A 21,947-nucleotide genomic window follows, 5' to 3' on the forward strand; every position below is an offset into this window, starting at 1 on the left:
AAGGGGGTGTATCATTCTTCTTTCCTAACAGTCCAGTGATTGGGAAAATGACTAGGATGTATTAAAGGGTTTATTTAGTTCTTGCGTCTGACGGTACATGCATCCAATCAACTCAAGGGGAGGAGGAAAGAGAAGCAAATGCAAAGTGAAGCAGAGAGCCCAGTTTGTGGACACCCAGTTGGCTGGGCCAGAGCAGGAATATGCTGCAGTACCCGCGGCGGCCTGCGGCGGGGCAGTAGCCGCCCCCTCTCACCCGGGGCGCGGTGCCTGCCGGGGGTTGTAGTTCCCAGCCGGGGCGCGGCGCCTGCCGGGGGTTGTAGTTCCCAGCCGGGGCGCGGCGCCTGCCGGGGGTTGTAGTTCCCAGCCGGGGCGCGGCGCCTGCCGGGGGTTGTAGGTCCCAGCCGGGGCGCGGCGCCTGCCGGGGGTTGTAGGTCCCAGCCGGGGCGCGGCGCCTGCCGGGGGTTGTAGGTCCCAGCCGGGGCGCGGCGCCTGCCGGGGGTTGTAGTTCCCAGCCGGGGCGCGGTGCCTGCCGTCCGCCGGCTGGCGAACTACGGCCCCCAGGATGCACGGCGCGGCGGGCGTCACGTGCAGCGAGCGCGGCGACGAGTTGACAGCAACGGAGTAGGAGGGCGGGGCGGGGCGGGGGGGGGATTATTACCCCCTCATGTGGAAAACCAGCCGCGTCCATTGATTGTTTATTTGTTTAAGGGGTTGTTGTTGTCGGTGGGCAAGGTTGTTGAGGTGAAGATTGGCGGCTGCTGTGTGGGGGGAGGGGCTGGATGATGCACCGGGCCTGAGGGGGGGATGTTTATGAGGAGGTCCGGATGCGGCACTCCACCTCCCTCAGTCACTCACTCCACCTCCCACCATGGCGAACGACTACCTGTTCAAGGTGCTGGTCATCGGGGACTGCACGGTGGGCAAAACCTCTCTGGTGCAGCGCTATGCCCACGACAGCTTCAGCAAGAACTACAAGTCCACCGTGGGAGGTGAGCAGAGAGCGGCTGCCGGCGGGCGGGATTTATAGCTTTTATTTCTGAAACCTTTGTTTATTTTTCAAGTGAGGTAAAATTCTAAAACCTAGACGGAGGCCATTCAGTCCATTGAGTCAGTGTTTGCTCTTTGAGCTATCTAACTAGTCCCACACCCATCTACTTTTCCTCATAGCCCTGCAAATGTTTCCTTTACACATTTATTTAATGCCCCTTTAAATGTTACCACTAAATCGTTTTCATGACCCATTTAGGTAGAGTATTCCAGATCATTCTAACTCTTTAAAAAGATAAATGTCTTAAATCTCTCTCCTGGTTCTTTTTGCTAGTAAGTTTAAACCTGTCCTCCGATTACTGGCTTGGCCCTCTGACCAACTGCTACTCTTGTCAAAACTGGTCATCACTTTCTTAACCTTGGATTCGCCAATGTTGTATTATAAAGCTGCTGTTCTTTTTTATTTTAAATCTTTAACAATTAATGCCTCCATATTAGCAGAAAAAACATGACTTTTTAGCAATGAAGTTAAGAATTCAAGGTATATCCCAATTATCTTTTACTTTGTCTTGTGACTTAGAATGATTGGCCCCATTTACTATGATGATTTCCCTCTTTATTGCTGGTTCTCTGCTTCGTCAAGAGATCTGGTACAAAATCTTATAAATATGAAAAATGGCCTTATTTTAAACAAAATATTGCACACAAGTCTCCACTCGGTGAATATTTCCTCTCCTGCTTTGTGTTTTTAATTCTAGAGAAATTCCAAATTTTACAATGCTTAGTTTGTTCTGTTTGTTAACCTGTTACTTGTGATTTTCATCAAACGTGTATCATGAGTGTGGAATCAGAGCATCTAATATAGATTTCCGCTGTGAAAACGGACTTGTCTTTATAATAATGTATTTTTTTTAAATTTGAGTTCCCAATTTTTGCTGCCCCTATATGTAAAATATTCTTAACTTTACAATTTTAACCATCATCAAAGTATTAAACCTGTTTAATCATCATTCTGGATTGAAGGGCGAATCGCACAATGAAGCTTGGAATTATCAGTTAATTTTCTTGCTGCATGTAGTGCAATTTGTATACCCATGTTGAGATGAGTGTTTATCGTGAATTGTCAAATTTGAAAGCTTTTTGGGAGCTTGAGAGGAACTTGTGCTATGTAACAGCTGGGTGTGTTTGAAGTTGCTAATGACTGGTATTACACTTTTGCACAATGTGTAGGCTGAACTATGCATGCGGAAATGTTTTGAAAATTCAGTTAGGCCTTCCCAATTTTCACCAAGCTGGGAGAAGGGCAGGCATATAGGAAGTATTGCAAAAGCCCAAGAGATTTGTAATTGTTTTGACTCTTTCTAGCTTTTAAGGGACAACATTCTGCAACCGGTATATTAATCTGTTTACCGCAAATAAGATGGCTATGTTTAGCGTTCTTCGCACAGGCTCCCTTCTTTCCCTTTTGGGAATAGTGGGGAAGTGATGGAAGAATTGCCAAGCTGATTATCAGCCTGTTGAACTGCATTATGGCCCAGATGCCCTACTGTTGGACTCGAACCTAGAGCTTCTGGTCCAGAGGTAGAGTAGGGAAACTACCACTATGCCACGAGACCTCTGAGTATGGTGGTGGGGGCTGGTGGTTGATGGTATAGTTGGTACAGTGAAACCATACCAGAAGTTGAATTGCTTTTGAGGATGTGGTTGACAATCAGTTTCACAAAGTATCACGCAGCTGTCTGATAATTAAGAGTAAGATTTGGCGAAGTAGTCAAATGGATTGAAAACCAGGGGGTTAGAACAAAGAACAAAGAAATGTACAGCACAGGAACAGGCCCTTCGGCCCTCCAAGCCCGTGCCGACCATACTGCCCGACTGAACTACAATCTTCTACACTTCCTGGGTCCGTATCCTTCTATTCCCATCCTATTCATATATTTGTCAATGTCCCTATCGTCCCTGCTTCCACTACCTCCTCCGGTAGTGAGTTCCAGGCACCCACTACCCTCTGCGTAAAAAACTTGCCTCGTACATCTACTCTAAACCTTGCCCCTCTCACCTTAAACCTATGCCCCCTAGTAATTGACCCCTCTACCCTGGGGAAAAGCCTCTGACTATCCACTCTGTCTATGCCCCTCATAATTTTGTATACCTCTATCAGGTCACCCCTCAACCTCCTTCGTTCCAGTGAGTCAACCTCCTTCGTTCCAGTTAATTTGACACTGCATACGATAAGCACAGCAAAAGTTGCTAGTAATTTCATAACATGTGGCGCACGCTGGTTTTATAATCTTTGTTCTGCCTCAAACACCACTGTATGCGCACAGTCCAAGTTTTTGTTCTGTAGGCAGACCTATGATCTAGACTGTAGATCCAAAGAACATTACATTTTGAGGCACACTTCCTTTTTTGCACCCAGAAACCAAAGGGGTTCTAGTTGCACCAGCAGCAAAACAGCATCTTCAAGTCAATTTTTAAAACTGAACAATCACTATTTTTAGGTTATCCTTTATGCTGCTACATATTAAGTTATTGTGTGGTATATAGAGAAAATACTACAGTAAGTAATACTGCTTAATTTGTTGGAATTTTTTGTGCATATGGACAGTATTTTAAAACCATTCCATCTCTATATTTGACATTTCCACCCAAGGAAGACACTTATCTCCATTTTGTACCCTGTGAATGTTCATTGTTCATGTGTAAAGCATGGGCATTGCACAGAACCACAATTAGATGGGTAGGCTTTTGTCACCTGAATGGAAAGAGAACTAGACAGTCTTCTAAAGTGCATGTGCCCTGTCCAATCCTGGTCATTGTGTCCAGATGCTGAAAGTTAAAATATATTAAGTCACGAGCAGTTTCACTTTGGGGGAAATTGGAGATGTTAGTCAAAAGTACAATGGGAATTCCAACCTGCTTCAGTTATTCCAATGATCAGTTTAGCAATCTGATACCTCTTTTGGATCTGAGATGAAACTTCTGTGAATTGAACAAATAATCTTGACTGAAATTTCTTTAGTGCAGCAGTTGGAAACATTGATGCCTTTCAGAACCAAGGACCTGCCAAAAGTGTAAAGGATCCCATGCTACTATTTTCCAGAATAAGGCATTTTCTTGGTGACCAAAGTCTGTCCCACAACAGATGGACCTTCATTTTCTTCTTGTTCATGAGGGGCTTTGCTGTGTGCAAACTGTGGATGCCTTACTTGCCCATACAGGATGGACTTCACTTGAAAAGTAATTCATTAATGTTTTGGAATGTCCTGAGATTTGAAAACTGCTATAGCTGAGGCTCTTCCCCTTTCCTCCAGGTTCCATAATAATTGATAGTAACTAACAGGTGTTTTTTAAAAAGATGTCTGCATTGAAAATGGTCACTGGGCTTTGATCAGTTATTGCTCTTGGAAGTTTTAACACTAATAATGAACCCATGGAACAGGATTTCCATGAACATGTAGCCAAAGATTGGAAGTTTGAAACCTGACTTTTCCTGATCAATAAAAACAATATCAATTGACATCAAATGTAAAAGACAAAGAGGCCAACATAGTAAATATAAAATAGGGCTCTTCCTCTTTTCAAAAATGAATTCTGACCATGGGCATCATCTATGTCGTGTGATGAAAATTGGCAGTGGCGCAATGAAATAAGTCAAAGTACGATAATACACTGGGACTTTCCTCTTGTTCATTTCAGTACTACATAATTCCTCTTTTACAACAAATAAAGTAATTACCAATGCAAAATGGGTACAGTACAGAGCAAGAATTAGTACAAGTGTAGGAATAAACCAGATAGGATAATTTTGAAACAGCGTACTTGAGGAACTAATGCCTCCAGTTCTGATCCTCCATCGCAATTTATAGAGGCACCAAATGTCCACAAAATGGTCCTTTCACAGATGTACTTAAAAAAAGGTCAAGGCAGTAAATGGATTATCGAGTGACTTAACGGAGTCGTCGGATATCACTTTTAGGGTCGCAGGCTAATGTATAACATTCACTCCAGCTGCCTTAAGTTGCCTTCATACTTCATTGAAGCCTGAACACTTCAGCTGAGCCGTTGCCGGCGTCCTGGAAATCTCCTCCGGAGTACCTCATCAATGGGTCCAGAGACTGAAGAGCACCATATTGAAAAGATGGTTCCACCCCTCCCCTCCATCCCCCGTTGAATCTGACTGTGCCCTTTTATCGCTGGACTTCCTGTTTTTGGCATATCACCAATACTAATTTTTCTGAAGTCTTCTAGCAACATAACCTTGAATGTTAGTTTGCAGATTAGGTAAACCGGTACTGGGCAACTACCAATTAGAAAACGAGTGGCGCAGGAGCCCACGGCACAGCTGCTATTCCTGCACCTGCATCCCACAATTCCCCTCTTTAATTAGTGTACAAATACTGCTGGCATCAGTTGGCTCCCTTATGGACATTACAATGGAATGGTTTTATAATTTCATGCAATTCTACAAGGGCTGTTTCAAGATGGGTGCTAACCCATTCTGCCAAGAGTAATACAAGCCTAATTTACTGTGGGCCTACATATCCAGAAAATGATTTTTTTTTCCCCATCAAGAGTAGGAAATTGTAATGTTGTTTTACTGTCAAATGTTTTAACTCTGGTGGACCTGAAGCAGGGTTCAGGGTCATTATTTTTGGAGAACAGTGGGGTAACCTGAGACCAGTGGCAAAGCAATGGTTGTTGCTGCTGATTGTGAAGAAAGATGCTTGCAATGATCAGCGATCTCTTGTGCAGATTTCCCTCTTTTTCTGATAGCGGTTTGAATCTGGCTTCCAGTAGCAATGAAATCCTGTCACCAATCGCATCAGGCAGCAAATCAGAAAATAGCCAATGAATCCCTTCACTTTTATATATTTTTGCAGATAATGGGTGTGTGTGTATATGGGGTAAGTGGAAGATAATATGTAAAACTTTTTGAAAATGGGATAAACCTTTTTTTGAAGGGCCCTTCCTGTAGATTCCCTGTCATTTTTGATCCATGGATGCTTAATGGAGCATATACCTTTTAAGTCGAGCAAGTTACAAAGAGAATGTTGCGCTAACTTTTGAACAGCAAAACTCCTCTGTTTTGGCACCTGAGCGATCCGGTGGGACTTTGGTGGTCAATGAATTGGCCAAAAGGGTGTATTCTGCCCGCATAGGGGATCCTGTCTGAGTGGGTTGATTTTCAGAGAGCGTGGGGAAGAGCAGTTGGGGTCCTGGATGGTCGGAGGAAAGAAGCTGCTCTCTGCTCCCCCCCCCCCCCCCCCCCCCTTGCATTTTCTCCAGAAAAGCTGCATTGATGTACACAGAATCTGCATTAATCTACAATGGAAGTGTCTAACTGAAAACCTAAATTAATTGAAAGGAACTAAGACAATTATCTGAATCAAGACTTTATCCCTTTTACTTTTTTACCCTGTCTTCTCCCTTCTGTGCTTGCCTGTCTTTCGTGCGTGTAGAGGGTGGGATGAACTGAGGGGGGGGGGGGGGGGTTAGGAATTGGATGATGGTTAACCTGTTGTGTTTGCTGCATACTTAATTAGTTACAGTTAAAATTAATTTACCTGTGACTAGTTATTGGGCAGTCAAGAGCCAAAGACTTTGGTATTTTCTTCTCAGAATTATTTATTCATTTCAATTGTGTTGCAACTCTGGGTTAAGTGGGGCTGGAATTGACCGCACACGAGCCCAGGGGATCGTAACGCAATGAACTTTATACATTACAACGGTGTAACTTTCTCCAAGTGTCTTTTTTTTTCCTGGTAAGAGTAATGGCATACAAGGGGAAGTTTTCTTCAATATTCTTGGGGATTATGCTCCTAGGAATGTGCGATTGTAAATACTTGAATATAGAATCACTAATGTCAATTTCTGCACATGAACAGGAGTCTGAAGCTGCTGTCTTTTTTTAATAAACCATTTTAATGAGTTATTTTTTGGCATTGTAAACAGTAGAATTACAGAACGTGAAAACAAAAGTACTGTACAGTAAACAAAGTAGATAGTGCAATTGCCGTAGCCCGTCCCACCCAGATCTGCCTAATTGACCCCCTATACTAGATTCCCATAACCCCCTCCCCCCACAAAGAAGCCAATGAATGGTTGCCACCTCTGGGCAAACCCTAAACAATGACCCTCCCTTTCAAGGCAAACTTGATTTTCTCTAAGCCCAGGAAACCCGCCATGTCTGACAGCCAGGCTTCCGACTTCGGGGGCTTTGAGTCCCTCCAAGCTAGATGCTGTCTGTGTTTTTTTTAATTGATTATGACCATGAACAGTGACAGTTTTGCTATCATTACCACAGTAAAATCCAGGCCTACATCCTATCATCTGACTTTTAATTGAATCTCTGATGAATCTTGTCTCTTCCTATTTTTAATTTTACTATTATATCTTTGTCTCATTACTTTCAGTGGACTTCGCATTGAAAATTATACAGTGGTCTGACACTGAAACAATTCGACTCCAGCTTTGGGACATAGCAGGTAAGTGCTTGTTTTTGTTTGCGCTTGACCAAAAGATACTGATGGTTCACCAGTAAACAAAATTGGGCTGCATTGGAAAAAATGGAACAACGCCCAACATGCTAGCATCATTCTGAATTGTTTTTAAATGACAGCAACAGTCCCCAAAGATGAGCTACTTGGGAAAGAAACATAAGCTTGGTCGAAATTTTTTTTTTTAAACAATATTAAGTACCCAATTTTTTTTTTCTCCATGGGGCAGCTAGCCTGCACATCCTTGGGTTGTGGGGTGAGACCCATGCAAATACGGGAGAATGTGCAAATCCCACACAGATAGTGCCGGGATCAAACCCAGGTCCTCTGCTCCGTAAGGCAGCAGTGCTAACCACTGTGCCACCATGCCGCCCAATATTGTTCAAAAACAAGTTTGAGTTTGAAAAACTAACTATTTGACAGCCGCGAGGCAAGTTTTTCTATCTTGAAAATTGTGTTGGGGAAACTTAAAAAAACACATTACTTCATAAGTAACCAAATAGAATGGGAATACCTTTTATATATTAGACCATAAGACATAGGAGCCGAATTAGGCCACTCGACCCATCGAGTCTGCTCCGCCATTCAATCATGGCTGACATTTTTCTCATCTCCGTTCTCTTCCCATAACCTCTGATCCCCTTATTAAAGTAGGACCTTTTTGTGCGGTTCTTATCTTAGTTTATTTTTTACAATATACTACATTTAAAAAATATACTTTTTAGGGTGTAATGCAGCATAATGTTCTACATTGACCTTATTTTGTGTGAAATTTACTTGTATCGCAATTTGTTTGAAATTCTTGTCAGATTAAATTACACACAAGTATATTTTCCACTATTCCAACAGGTAAAGCAATGGTAGAGCCTCATTTCACAAAATTCTCAATGATTGAACCATTTTCAGGTGGATTGCTAGCTCTAGTGATTAAAATGTTTGAAGTGAGAGCTGCTTCTCATCCCAGCCTTACACTTGGCCCGAGAGTTTTTTATGTTTTTGGCTTGAGGCAAATAGTGGGTTTGGTGGAGAAGAAAGGATTGTTTTAATCACAAAAATGCCCTTGTTGACTGGCCATCTGTTTTGATAGAAAATATAATGTAAACCATTAAGAGCCTTGTAGCTGAGAGATTCTGAAAATAAAGATGTAATTCTAGAAATAAGTGGGAGGAACAGTATAACCACATACTGGCATTGCTGGCAGATAACTGGGCAACCTCTGTTTTCTCCATGTTAGTCCAATTTTTGTTGTAGTGTGGATCATGATTTTATGATTTTCCAAACTGTTCTGATTCAAAATGAGGTCCCTAATTAGTCATCCTAATATTGTGCACTGCAGTTTTAAACATTTTTTTCAGAAGATATGGACTTTGCGAGCAAAGCCACCATTTACTGCCCATCCCTAATTGCCCTTTTAGATGATAGTGGTGAGCTGCCTTCTTGAATTGCTGCAATTAGTGTGGTGCAGTTGCTTGATTTTCTATTGATGGCCTTGACGGAAAAGGATTATCAAATCCTGCCTCTCCCTCACTGTTTGCAAAACATTAATTGTAGAATGGAGCAATAATTTCAACATTGCTCTTCACAAGTTAAATTTCTACCCTGAGTGAAGGAACTTCACTTTGTATACGTGGGTAATAAATTGGCCTTGACAACATAATGTTCCACTTTGTACCTAATGCGCTCAAGTGACTAGTTGCAGCAGGTTTGTCGCTCGGCTTCAACGATATCATGTTTTTAAAAACATGCCTCAGCAAGTTGCCAAAGATAATGTTAGATAAAGTAACAAATGAGATAGCAAATCTGTCTGAAATATTTATGTGGTATTTGCTGCATAATTGCTTTTCTTTCTTCCCAGTCCCTACAATTCTTTTGTCACTTGATTCTGCCAGAAAAAGACTTCCATCATCTCTTGGGTAGTAAAAAGATTCTTGTAAGTCAGCACCCGGCTCATGAATAAATGATTAACTTGCATTCTTAGGCCAAGAGCGCTTCACCTCTATGACCAGACTATACTACAGAGATGCCGGAGCGTGCATTGTCATGTTTGATGTGGCAAATACAGCAACCTTCCGGAATTGCCTTAAGTGGAAGCTAGATTTGGATAGCAAAGTAGCTTTGATGGATGGAAGCCCTGTGCCATGTATCCTCTTAGCAAACAAGGTAAATTTGATGCAGCACTTTGGAACATACATTTTAACCATTTGTTTCTCAACACTGAAGTAACCAGGGCACACTTGTCAAACAGAAATTAGTAATGAAATCTGTGGTAAATGAAAATAATGTTGCCTAACAAAAATTAAAACTTTTATCACTTTTCTTCCATTTGGGTATTATGAAACGTCCTAGCCCTGGGTCACTGTCCATGTGGAGTTTGCACATTCTACCTGTATCTGTGTGGGTCTTGTGCCACAACCCAAAGATGTGCAGGGGTAGGTAGATTGGCCATGCTAAATTGCCCCTTTTGGGGGAAAATAAAATGTTAAGTAAATGAGCAAGGTCAGATTAGATGTTCTGAAATCCTGTCCAATGATTGTTACAACTTTCTTTTTTATTACGGGGCAATTTAGTGTGGCCAATCCACTTACCCAGCAGATCTTTTGGGTTGTGGGGTGAGACCCCCCACACACTGGGAGAACGTGCAAACGCCACACTTACAGTGACCTGGGCTGGGATCGAATTTGGGTCTTTGGCACCGTTAGCACAACATCGAGGGCCGAAGGGCCTGTTCTGTGCTGTACTGTTCTTTTTTTAAAAAAATATATTATTATTAAAGTTTTTTAACACACTTTTTCTCCCTTAGAAACAATAACCCCCCCCCCCCCCGTAACAAAAAAAAACACGAGAAATCACGCAGAGCAAGATATATACATGGCAAAATTATATATTTACACAGCTTTGTGCACTGGCCCTCAGCCCTTCATGTTATCTCTTGCTTACCCACCCTCCCAGGCAGTCTCTTTTCTCCCCCCCCCACCCCCCCCAAGGTTGCTGCTGACTGACCTTCCTCTAACGCTCCGCGAGATAGTCTAGGAACGGTTGCCACCGCCTGTAGAACCCCTGTGCAGACCCTCAAGGCGAACTTAATCCTCTCCAACTTTATGAACCCAGCCATATCATTTATCCAGGCTGGGGGGCTTCGCCTCCTTCCACATTAGCAAGATCCTTCGCCGGGCTACGAGGGACGGAAAGGCCAGAATGCCGGCCTCTTTCACCTCCTGCACTCCCGGTTCGTCCACTACTCCAAATATTGCTAGCCCCCAGCTTGATTTGACCCGGACTTTCACCACCTGAGATATTGCTCCCGCCACTCCTCTCCAGAACCCCTCCAGTGCCGGGCATGACCAAAACATATGGACATGGTTCGCCGGGCTCCCTGAGCACCTTCCACATCTGTCCTCTACCCCAAAGAACCTACTCAACCTCGCCCCTGTCAAGTGCGCTCTGTGGGCCACCTTAAATTGTATCAGGCTGAGCCTGGCACACGAGGAGGAGGAATTAACCCTACCTAGGGCATCAGCCCACAGACCTTCCTCGATCTCCTCCCCCAGCTCTCCCTCCCATTTACCCTTCAACTCTTCTACCAGCGCTTCCCCCTCTTCTTTCAACTCCTGGTGTATTTCTGACACCTTGCCCTCCCCGACCCATACACCCGAGATCACCCTGTCTTGAACTTCTTGTGCCGGGAGCAACGGGAATTCCCTCACCTGTCGCCTCACAAAAGCCCTCACCTGCATATATTTAAAGGCATTTCCCGGGGTAACTCGAACTTCTCCTCCAGTGCCCCTCGACTCTCAAACGTCCCGTCGATGAACAGGTCCCCCATTCTTCCAATCCCCGCCCGATGCCAGCTCTGGAACCCCCCGTCCATCTTCCCTGGGACAAACCGGTGGTTACCCCTGATCGGGGACCACACTGATGCTCCCATTGCACCCCGGTGCCGTCTCCACTGGCCCCAGATCCTTAGCGTTGCCACCACCACCGGGCTCGTAGTATACTTTGTCGGTGAGAGCGGCAGCGGTGCCGTCACCAATGCCGCCAGGCTCGTTCCTTTACAGGACGCCATCTCAATCCTCTTCCATGCCGCCCCCTCTCCCTTCATAACCCACTTGCGGATCATCGCCACATTTGCTGCCCAGTAGTAGCTCCCCAGGTTTGGCAGCGCCAATCCTCCTCGGTCCCTACTGCGTTCAAGGAACCCTCTCCTTACTCTCGGGGTCTTATTCGCCCACACAAACCCCATAATACTCCTGCCTACTCTCTTTATATTATAATTTTAAAAAGGCCTTGGTGATCACGATGGGAAGGCACTGAAACACAAACAGAAACCTCGGAAGGACCACCATTTTGACCGACTGCACTCTACCCGCCAGCGAGAGCGGTAACATGTCCCATCTTTTGAAATCCTCCTCCATTTGCTCCACCAACCTCCGTCAGATTCAGTTTATGTAGGGTCCCCCAACTCCTGGCTATCTGGATCCCCAGATACCGAAAGCTCCCCTCCGCCCTCCTCAGCGGTAGGTCCACTATCCCTCTTTCTTGGTCCCCCGCCTGTAATACATTGAGCTTGTAGCCCGAAAACTCCCCAAACTCCCTGAGTCTGCATGACCTCCACCATCCCCTCCATTGGATCCGCCACGTACAGCAACAGGTCATCTGCATATAGCGATACCCAATCCTCTTCTCCCCCTCGGACCACCCCCCTCCATTTATTAGACTCCCTCAGTGACATGGCCAATGGTTCGATCGCCAATGCGAACAACAGGGGGGACAGGGGGCACCCTTGCCTCGTCCCTCGGTACAGTCGAAAGTACTCCGACCTCCGCCGGTTCGTCACTACACTCGCCATCGGGGCTCTGTAAAGGAGCTTAACCCAATTGATAATCCCTACCCCAAACCTACGCAGCACCTCCCAGAGGTACTCCCACTCTACTCTGTCAAAGGCCTTCTCCACGTCCAAAGCTGCCACTATCTCCGCCTCTCCCTCCTCCGATGGCATCATTATCACGTTTAAGAGCCGCCGCACATTAGTGTTTAATTGCCTGCCCTTTACGAATACCGTCTGGTCTTCGTGGATCACCCCCGGGACACAGTCCTCGATCCTCGTGGCCAGCACGTTTGCCAACAGCTTAGCATCCACATTGAGGAGCGAGATCGGCCTGTACGATCCACATTGCAGTGGGTCCTTGTCCCGCTTTAGGATCAAAGAAATTGTCGCTTCCGACATTGTCGGGGGCAGGGTCCCCTCCTCTCTTGCCTCATTAAAGGTCCTCACTAGTAGCGGGGCCAACAGGTCTACGTGCTTCCTGTAGAACTCCACCGGGAATCCGCCCGGTCCTGGGGCCTTCCCTGCCTGCATGCTCCCCAAACCCTTGCTCAGCTCCTCCAACCCAATTGGTGCCCCCAAACCAGCCACCTCTTGCTCCTCCACCCTCTGGAATCTCAGTTGATCTAGGAATCGTCTCATCCCCTCTTCCCCCGCTGGGTGCTGGGATCTGTACAGCTCTTCATAAAAGGCCTTGAATACCTCGTTTATTTTCGTCGCACTCCGAACCGTGGCTCCCCTTGCATCGTTGACACCCCCTATTTCCCTCGCTGCCATCCTCTAACGGAGCTGGTGTGCCAGCATCCGACTAGCCTTTTCCCCATACTTGTAGGTCGCACCCTGCTCTTTCCTCCACTGTGCCTCCACCTTCCCTGTGGTCAACAGGTCAAACTCCGTCTGGAGCTGTCGTCTTTCCCCAAGTAATCTTTCCTCCGGGGCCTCTGCGTATCTACTGTCAACTCTCAGTCTCCCCCACTAACCTCTCCCTTTCCATCCCCTCTGCCTTCTCCCTATGAGCCCTAATGGAAATTAGCTCTCCCCTGATCACCGCCTTCAACGCCTCCCATACCACCCCCACCTGCACCTCCCCGTTGTCGTTGGCCTCCAAGTACCTTTCGATACACCCCCTCCCCTTCCCCCACACCACCTCGTCCAGCCGCCACAACAGGTGTTGGTCCCTCTCCTCTCCCAGCTCCAGTTCCACCCAGTGCGGGGCATGGTCCGAAACGGCTATAGCCGAATACTCCGTCCCCTCCACCCTCTGGATGAGCGCCCTACCCAGAACAAAAAATCTATCCGGGAGTAGGCTTTGTGCACGTGGGAGAAGAAAGAAAATTCCCTGGCCTGTGGCCTTGCAAACCGCCATGGGTCCACTCCCCCCATCTGATCCATAAACCCCCTAAGTACCTTGGCCGCCGCCAGCCTCTTTCCAGTCCTTGATTTGGAGCAGTCCAGTGCTGGATCCAACACTGCATTGAAGTCCCCTCCCATTATCAGGCCTCCTATCTCCAGGTCCGGAATGCGCCCCAACATGCACTTCATGACTCCTGCATCATCCCAGTTCGGGGCGAATACATTTACCAACACCAGCCACGTCCCTTGCAGCCTACCGCTCACCATTACATATCGCCCTCCATTGTCTGCTGCAATAGTCTTGGCCTCAAATGACACCCGCTTGCCCACCAATATTGCCACCCCTCAATTCTTCGCGTCCAGTCCAGAGTGGAATACCTGTCCTACCCATCCCTTTCTTAGCCTGACCTGGTCCGCCACCTTCAGGTGTGTCTCTTGGAGCATGGCCACGTCCGCCTTCAGTCCCTTTAAGTGCGTGAACACGCGAGCCCTCTTCACTGGCCCATTCAGGCCCCTCCCATTCCACGTTATCAGCCGGATTGGGGGGGCTCTCACCGCCCCCACCCCCCCCCCCCCCCACGCCCCGCTGACTAGCCATCTCCTTTTCTGGGCCAGTCCCGTGTCCACGCCTCCCTCACCCTCTAGTCCCCCAAAGGGGGTCCCCCGTCCCGACCACCTCTTCTGTGTCCCATTCCCTTTCGGCCAGTGCAGCAGCAACCCTTTTTCCCCCACTAGACCCCTGTCTAGCTTTTTTGCTCCCCCCATGTCACTCCCGTAAGTCTGCTGACCCCGGCTTCCCCCGCCGTCCCATTGACCTCCCCGCGTGGGAGTCTCCCAATCCATATGCATTCCTTCGTTCCCCTTCCCGCCTTTCTTCCTGCGCGCGGGAAAACACCCCGCGCTTTCCAAAGCCCGCTGCGCCCCCTCTGGCGCAGCTCCTGTCGCGGCCTTGTCTCTCTTCCCCAGCCCATGTAACATTTCCTGCGCGTGATTGACTCCCTATATACAACAACCATCACATATCAAACCCCAAAACATCTCTTTTCCCCCACCCTCACAAACCCTCAGTTAGAGTCCAACTTTCCGGCTTGTACAAAGGTCCACGCCTCTTCAGGCGTTTCGAAGTAATAGTGTTGGCCCTTGTATGTGACCCACAGTCGCGCTGGCTGCAGCATTCCGAATTTCACTTCTTTCCGGTACAACGCTGCTTTGGCCCGGTTGAAACCCGCTCTCCGCTTTGCAACCTCCGTGCTCCAGTCCGGGTATATTCGGATCTCTGCGTTGTCCCACTTGCTGCTCCGCTCCTTCTTGGCCCATTTCAGGACCCTCTCTGTCCGTAAACCGGTGAAATCTCACCACCATTGCCCTTGGCGGCTCATTTGTCTGGGGCTTCTTCGCCAGCACCCGATGTGCCCCGTCCAACTCCAGCGGCCTCGAAGGGGCCTTCATGCCCATCACCGCTTCGAGCATCGTGTTCGCGTATGCCCCGGCATCAGCCCCCTCCACTCCCTCAGGGAGACCCAGGATTCGCAGATTCTTTCTCCTCGACCTGTTCTCCAGGTCTTCGAGTCTTCCCGCCCACGTCTTGTGTAGCGCCTGGTGCCGCTCCACTCTCACCGCCAGGCCCACGAGCTCGTCCTCGTTCTGACTGACTCTTTTCTGTACCTCCTGGATCTTAGCTTCGTGGGCCTTCTGGTGATCCTGAGTCCTTCAATTGCCAAAAGCATAGGCGCCAACATCTCCTTGCGCATCTCCTCGCGCTGCTCCTCGAAGCAGCGCTTGATGAACTCCTGCAGCTCCCCTTTGTCCCTGGCTGCCGCCATTTTGTTTTCTTTCCCTCGTTGCTCCAGTGCCGCTCCTTTGGCCGTTACACTTCTGGTCTGTTTCATAGAAGTTGGAGGGGGACCCATGGCTGCCACCGGAAGCCTCGTCCCTGCTTCTTCAATGGCCTTGGTAGATATTTTCACAGTTGTTCCCTCTGCTGCTAGAATTCACCTTTGATAGAGTCAAGTCAGATTGCAGCTTTAAGCTTGCTCTTCCCCCGCCTGCATGCTGGAAGAGGCCTTTGTCTATTCCTGCAGCACAAGCCAAATCTTTTACTGTTTCTGCCGGGTCTGGTAGCCAAAAGACATAACATTCCTGGGGGACACTGTCAGGGGAATGCTGCAGTCATCTTCCCACACTGGGAAATGTCAAACAAATGCCGTGGGGGCCCTGTAAAAGAGCCCAAAAGCCCGTTCCAAGCGGGAACTACCGAATATGCGACCTAGCTCTGCAAAGCCGCACCTGGCGTGCTGTACTGTTCATGTTAGGCAGCAGTGCTAACTGCTGTGTTGCCCTGACCCTTTACAACTTTTTAATCCTGTTCTAAGCCAGATATTTTTACATCAGGTTTAAAATGTGATTTAACGTACCACCCTTGGTGAAAATGTTATCTTTGGAAGAAGAACATCTGGTCCTTCTTGCTCCTTGAAGCTTGCTGATGTATCCGCTTGAACTACAGTATTTTAGTTGAGGTTAATTATGAATAAGCACCTTGTGTATATTTTAAATCCATTCACCCTCCATATCCTTTCCTCAAATGAGAATTAAACTGTTAACGTTATAACTTGATCACGCCACCTTTCTTTGAACTCTCTAATGCAGCAATAGCTTTTAACTGCCTTGACTACTTAGTTTTCCATTTTAAAAATAAATTTAGAGTACCCAATTATATTTTTTTCCAATTAAGGGACAATTTAGCGTGGCCAATCCACCTACCTGCACATCTTCTGGGTTGTGGGGGTGAGACCCCCACAGATATGGGGAGAATGTGCAAACTCCACACGGAACAGTGAACCGGGGCCAGGATCGAACCCGGGTCCTTGGCGCTGTGAGGCTAACCACCATGCTGCCCCCGACTACTTAATTTTCCAGTTCTTCGATTTTAGCAATCTTTTGTTGACTGACTATTCCCAGATTAGTGTTCAAATCTTTAATTTTCATCTTTTTCAATGTACGCAAACAAATTGTTTCTGATGTACATAATTTGCATTGCTACACATTAAATTTCATCTGCCATTCCTTAACCCAGCTGTTATAATTTGTTCCGATAATTTTGATTGCAATGAATTTGCTTGTATAGTTTGTAGCATTTTCTGGGGGGTTTTGTTTTTGGTAAGTTGCTTTCACATGGCCCTTTTGTGAGTATTATAAAACAGCAAAAGACCCTGAACAGTACCAACATGCAAATTTGATCCCTCCTTTTACCCCCACCAATTTTTGGTGCAGTTGGGTAACTTGTTGTTGCCTATTTTTAATTATTAGTTTCGAAGTTGTTATTGAGTTGCTTAACAGATGTCGTACACTAATGAACATAACGGCACATGAGTTGGAAGAGATAATTGAGATTCTGATAATTTAATGAGATCTTGGTTTTATAACTTATTTTGGGGCCATCATAACCAACTGCAAAGACTTCAATTATCCAGCCACCATTGGGAATTGATAAATCTTCACAGTTGGAGGTCGTCTTCTATTGCTGGAGATGTTTAGTGGGAGCATAGGAATTGGGAGTAGAAGTAGGCAATTCAGCCCTTCGAGTCTGCTCTGCCATTCAATCAGATCAAGGCTGATCTCTTCTTGGTCTCAAATCACCTCCCCACCTGTTGCCCATATCCCTTAACAGATTTTCTATCAAAAATATATGTATCTCTGAAACCATTATGACTCTGATTCCAGGGGAAGCAAGTTCCACATTCACCACACTGTGAAAAGTAGTTCCTTCTCACCTCTGTTCTAAATCTACTGTCTCTCAACTATATCTGTGACCTCTCTAGGTTCCCCTGCAAGGGGAGAATTTGGTCTACGCTTATGTTATCAATCCCATTTAGTATTTTATACACCTCTATCAGATCGCCCCCTCATCCTTTTGTACGTAATTTATTTTCCAATAAGGGGCAATTTAGCATGGCCAATCCACCTACCCTGGGGGTGAGACCCACGCAGACATTTATATTTTTATACTTCAGTCCTTTTGCAATAAACACTAACATACCATTTGCCTTTGCTGTACCTGCATACTGACTTTCAGATCAAAGACACCCAGATCCCTCTGCCCAGACACATTTTGAATCTGCTTTCCATTTAGATAATTTGCCTTTCTATGTTTTATCTATATTTTTATCTCCACTTCACTATCTGCTTTCCCACCTATTTTTAGTATCATCTGCAAATTTTGCTATATTACACTCTGTCCCTGCTTGCAGATCATTTGTATAAATTGTAAACCGTTGAGGTCTGAGGACTGACCCCTGCAGCACTCCGCTAGTTAGAGTTCGCCAGCCAGAGAAGGACCCAACCCCCTGCTTTCTGTCAGTCAGCCAATCTGCAATCCAATCTAGTACTCTACCCCCAACCCCCTGCGATATTGCCTTCTGGATCCGTCTTTTATGTGGCACCTTCTCAAACGTCTTCTGGAAGTCTAGATATACCACATCCACAGGTTCCCCATTATACACCTTGCTGGTTACGTCCTCAAAAGAACTCTGGTAAGTTTGTCAAGCATGACTTACCCCACAAAAACCATGCTGACAATGATGGATTGAGCTTTGTCTTTCCAAATGGTTCATACGCAGTAAGTGTTTAGCAGAGGGTTAACTGCCTAAACTGGAATTTTATTTAGATAATGCTTTGTATTTTAACAGAATTTTTTTTTTTTCATGTTCACCCTCCTGCCTTCCCACCCCTTGCAAATAGTGTGACTTGTCAGAATGGGCAATTAGCAGAAGTGAGATTGATCTGTTCAGTAAAGAGAACCATTTTGTTGGTTGGATTGAAACTTCTGTGAAAGAAAACCAGAATGTTGCTCAAGCCATGAGGTATGTTGTGGGTGGAACTATTCCAAAGTTTTTGAATTTGTTGCTGTAATAATTTGCATTCATTGCTGTAATAATTTGCAGGGATTTTTCAATATTCTTGTGTATGCAGGTAAGCAAAAGCTGTGTAATTCAAATGTTTTCAGAATTCTGGACATCTTGTTTTGTAGATAACATTAAGTCCCATTTACTTTGCTTTTCAGAGTATTAGTAGAGTGTTTGATGTCGAAGCCTAGTTTGGGATCTCCAGCCCAAAACCAAGGGGATTACATTCAGCTAAGTGACATGCCAAAAAGTCATCGGAATTCAGCATGCTGTTAAAATCATAAACACCATGTGTTGAGGGACTTCATGACCTCCGTGTCTTCTAGTGCATTAAAATGACTAGTTTTCACCAGACTAGTTCCGGGAATAATGAAATGAAATATTGTATGCTTCGCAGTCATGTAAGTTGCTGCCAATTTTTCAAATATTAAATTGATGAGATCTGATCAAAGTTTTTAAAATGGTTGGTGAGCTAATTTGACCAGAGGTTTAGCTCTAGACTGCTGGCTAGAAGTGGAACTTTGTAACTTCGCTACCAGTAATAATTACTCAGGCAGACTTGCCTTAAAACCAAGCAAGGCCTTCAGTGTTATACATTTGTGAACTGTTCCATGTTGGTAGTTTTTTTTTTAAAATTGCTGAACTCCTGTCCTAGCTTTAGAATTTGATCTAGGGTCAGAGAGAAAAAATAAACTGCTCACAGGATTTTTGATCGATGGTGATGAACTCTTCACATCTCTGCATGCCAATGGTGCCAGAATACTGTACAAACAAGATGATGGACGTTCTGTACTAATGCTATTGCACATAATTGTGTTCTGTAATAACTTTTACATTTAAGTAATAACTGTTAACATTGCAGACATGCCTCCACAGGTAGAAATTTGGCAAATCCAAGGGAGCTGCTAAGCCATTTGATTAAAGCGTGCTAATTATTGGTATCTTTACTGCAATTTAATGAGACAGTAAATCATATTATTGAGCTCATTTTTGGGAAGCTTTAAATTAGCAATGGTCTTTAATGGGTGAATATGACAACATGAGGCACAATACAATGGGAGTTTCTTGCAAATCCATTAGTTTTTTAAATAAAATTAACTATATTTGTGTTTGCTGCAGAATTTCGAAGACCAATATTGCTTCAACCAAGTAGCTCCCCGTGCAGTGATGATATTGTCTATATTTAATTAGCCCTGCTAACCTAAATGCAGCTTTTGCAAGAATGATTAACTAACTAATGGTATATGCGCACTGAGAATTTGTGACCATTTATATCTATCATCTATATAAGCCATACTGAAATTATTGTGCACGATATAATTCTTGAGTAGATAACATTTTTGGGAATTTCAGATCTACAAATTAGAGTTTGACTCTTCATTTAAAAAAAATTAATTTGAAAGAATTTGGATTTTCCATTACTGCTGAATTTTGTAACTGTTGCCTTTTATTCACTAACTTGGTGCCTTGAAATATTTTTTTCTTCTGAGTATTTTTGTGAAACTGCAATTGGCAGTACAGAAAGAATTAAATGTGCATTTTAATTGGTTTCTGATGTTAAAATCCACCTTTCCTTACACAGTATCTCAGCCAAGATGGAAATAGGATTGCCTTTTGGAGCCAAGTTCTTAAGATAAATTGGGATTCTATATTATGCTTTTCCCCCCCCCCTATCCAGAAATCTCTACACTTTTTTAATTTATATAAATGGTGACTTTGGGGCAGATTTATGATAATCACATGAACATTTGATCACTTGTAGGATTGTCACTGCTCGTAGGCAATGCTGCAAAAAGAGCCTTCTGCAATAGTTTAAATAATCAACATTTATGGTAGCTTTGGAAGTGATTTGGATATCCCCAGGTTATGAATTATGGGTTGACTTTGGGCACTAATTCATATTGAAATAGTGAATTCCAGTATTGGAAGTTTTTTTGAAAATGTAAATTAGTTAATCTACATGTACAATCTGTAGAAGACAAGGGAAGAACTAATCTTGTATAATAATTGTTATTGTATTTACATAGTGCCCAGCGTAGTACTTCCCTCGTGTTACTCCTTTTTATAGTAAAATCCCAGAATTGCTGCTTTTCACCTCCTGAATTGACCATTAGGTGAAGAAAGACCCCTTCCTCCAGACCTAGCAACATCTGAATAAAATTTGAATTGAGTTTCCTGTTCCTGCTCAATGTGTGGATAAATTGCAGGTTAAGGTTCTAAAATAATGGCTCAGCCCAGGACTATAATTCTGACTGGTGAGCTTTATGAAATGCTCCAACCTTGCAGTTCATGCCATCTCCACCCCAAATCGCATGCTTGTATTTGTGACTAAGAATGCAATCCTGTTGGCTTCCTCTTATATTTTGATACCATTTATAAACTGAAGACTGTATTTTGATACCATTGTGAACTTGTCGAGCACTTGTATAGTAGTTTTTGCATCTTTTTTATGTTATATATATATATATATGTATAATAAAGAATTTATTGTTTTTTAAAACTTGTTCTACTATGTGAACTTTCTGGGAAATTATTTGGATTTTGCAGTGGTCTACCTTATTCCAGGCGGCATAGTGGTTAGCATTGCTGCATCACTGTGCTGAGGACCCGGGTTCAATCCTGGCCCTGGGTCACTATCCATGTGGAGTTTGCACATTCTCCCCGTGTCTGCATGGGTCTCGCCCCCACAACTCAAAAGATGTACAGGGTAGGTGGATTGGATACGCTAAATTGTCTCTTAATTGGGTACTCTAAATTTAGGTAATAAAATAAAACCAATTCCCAAACCTTCCATGATTTAAACAGGAAAAGCAAAATTTAATATGAGTGCAAAGCAAATTTGGAATAAACTCTGCATGATATTTTATGTTGCTGCATGATGAATAAATAGCATGCGCCTTATCTGTTGTCATTGCTTGGAAAATGTAATTCATTTTTTAAAACAATGTATTTTATTACAAACTTGTCAAAACAGGTTACAGCAAATAAACACTCCGGGAAGCATACTTCCCAGCAATCCACTATACAGATTTTTCCCCTTTTTCCTCCGACGAGCAGCTCCTCAATCATGGTCACAAACATCCCCCACTTTTTTTCTCAAACCCACCTGCAGAGCCCCTTAACTCAGACTTTATCTTTTCTTAACTGCAGGAAGTTGTACAGGTCACCCAACCAAACTGCTACCCCCGGTGGCAATGCTAACCGCCACTCCAGTGGAAAATAATAATAATAATTGCCACATTCCGGCGCCTGTTTGGGGAGGCAGGTACCGGAATTGAACCCACGCTGCTGGCCTTCTGCATTACAAGCCAGCTGTTTAGCCTATTGTGCTAAACCAACAGTTGTTGAATGTAGAAAACAAAAGCTTGGCTCAGTTGGTTAAAA

At 44.8% G+C, this 21,947-nt stretch overlaps 1 protein-coding gene across 1 annotated transcript; it reads left to right on the plus strand.

The window, feature by feature from the left end:
• The first annotated feature begins 665 nt into the window (after window positions 1–665).
• On the plus strand, window positions 666–21,063 carry LOC140393705 (ras-related protein Rab-7L1-like). The gene is made up of 5 exons (XM_072480006.1): window positions 666–989; window positions 7,404–7,475; window positions 9,466–9,647; window positions 18,400–18,521; window positions 18,722–21,063. The coding sequence occupies exons 1-5, from the start codon at window positions 869–871 to the stop codon at window positions 18,837–18,839; spliced, it is 615 nt and encodes a 204-aa protein (XP_072336107.1). The 5' UTR covers window positions 666–868; the 3' UTR covers window positions 18,840–21,063.
• Window positions 21,064–21,947: the final 884 nt, after the last annotated feature.

The sequence above is a fragment of the Scyliorhinus torazame genome, chromosome 17, assembly GCF_047496885.1.
Source record: "Scyliorhinus torazame isolate Kashiwa2021f chromosome 17, sScyTor2.1, whole genome shotgun sequence".
In the NCBI taxonomy this organism is placed as follows: Eukaryota; Metazoa; Chordata; class Chondrichthyes; order Carcharhiniformes; family Scyliorhinidae; genus Scyliorhinus; species Scyliorhinus torazame.

Coding starts and splice junctions, on each gene's coding strand:
- LOC140393705 (XM_072480006.1), top strand. CDS start 869: ATGGCGAACGACTACCTGTTCAAGGTGCTGGTCATCGGGGACTGCACG. Junction 990..7,403: donor CTACAAGTCCACCGTGGGAG/GTGAGCAGAGAG, acceptor CATTACTTTCAG/TGGACTTCGCATTGAAAATT. Junction 9,648..18,399: donor GTATCCTCTTAGCAAACAAG/GTAAATTTGATG, acceptor CCTTGCAAATAG/TGTGACTTGTCAGAATGGGC.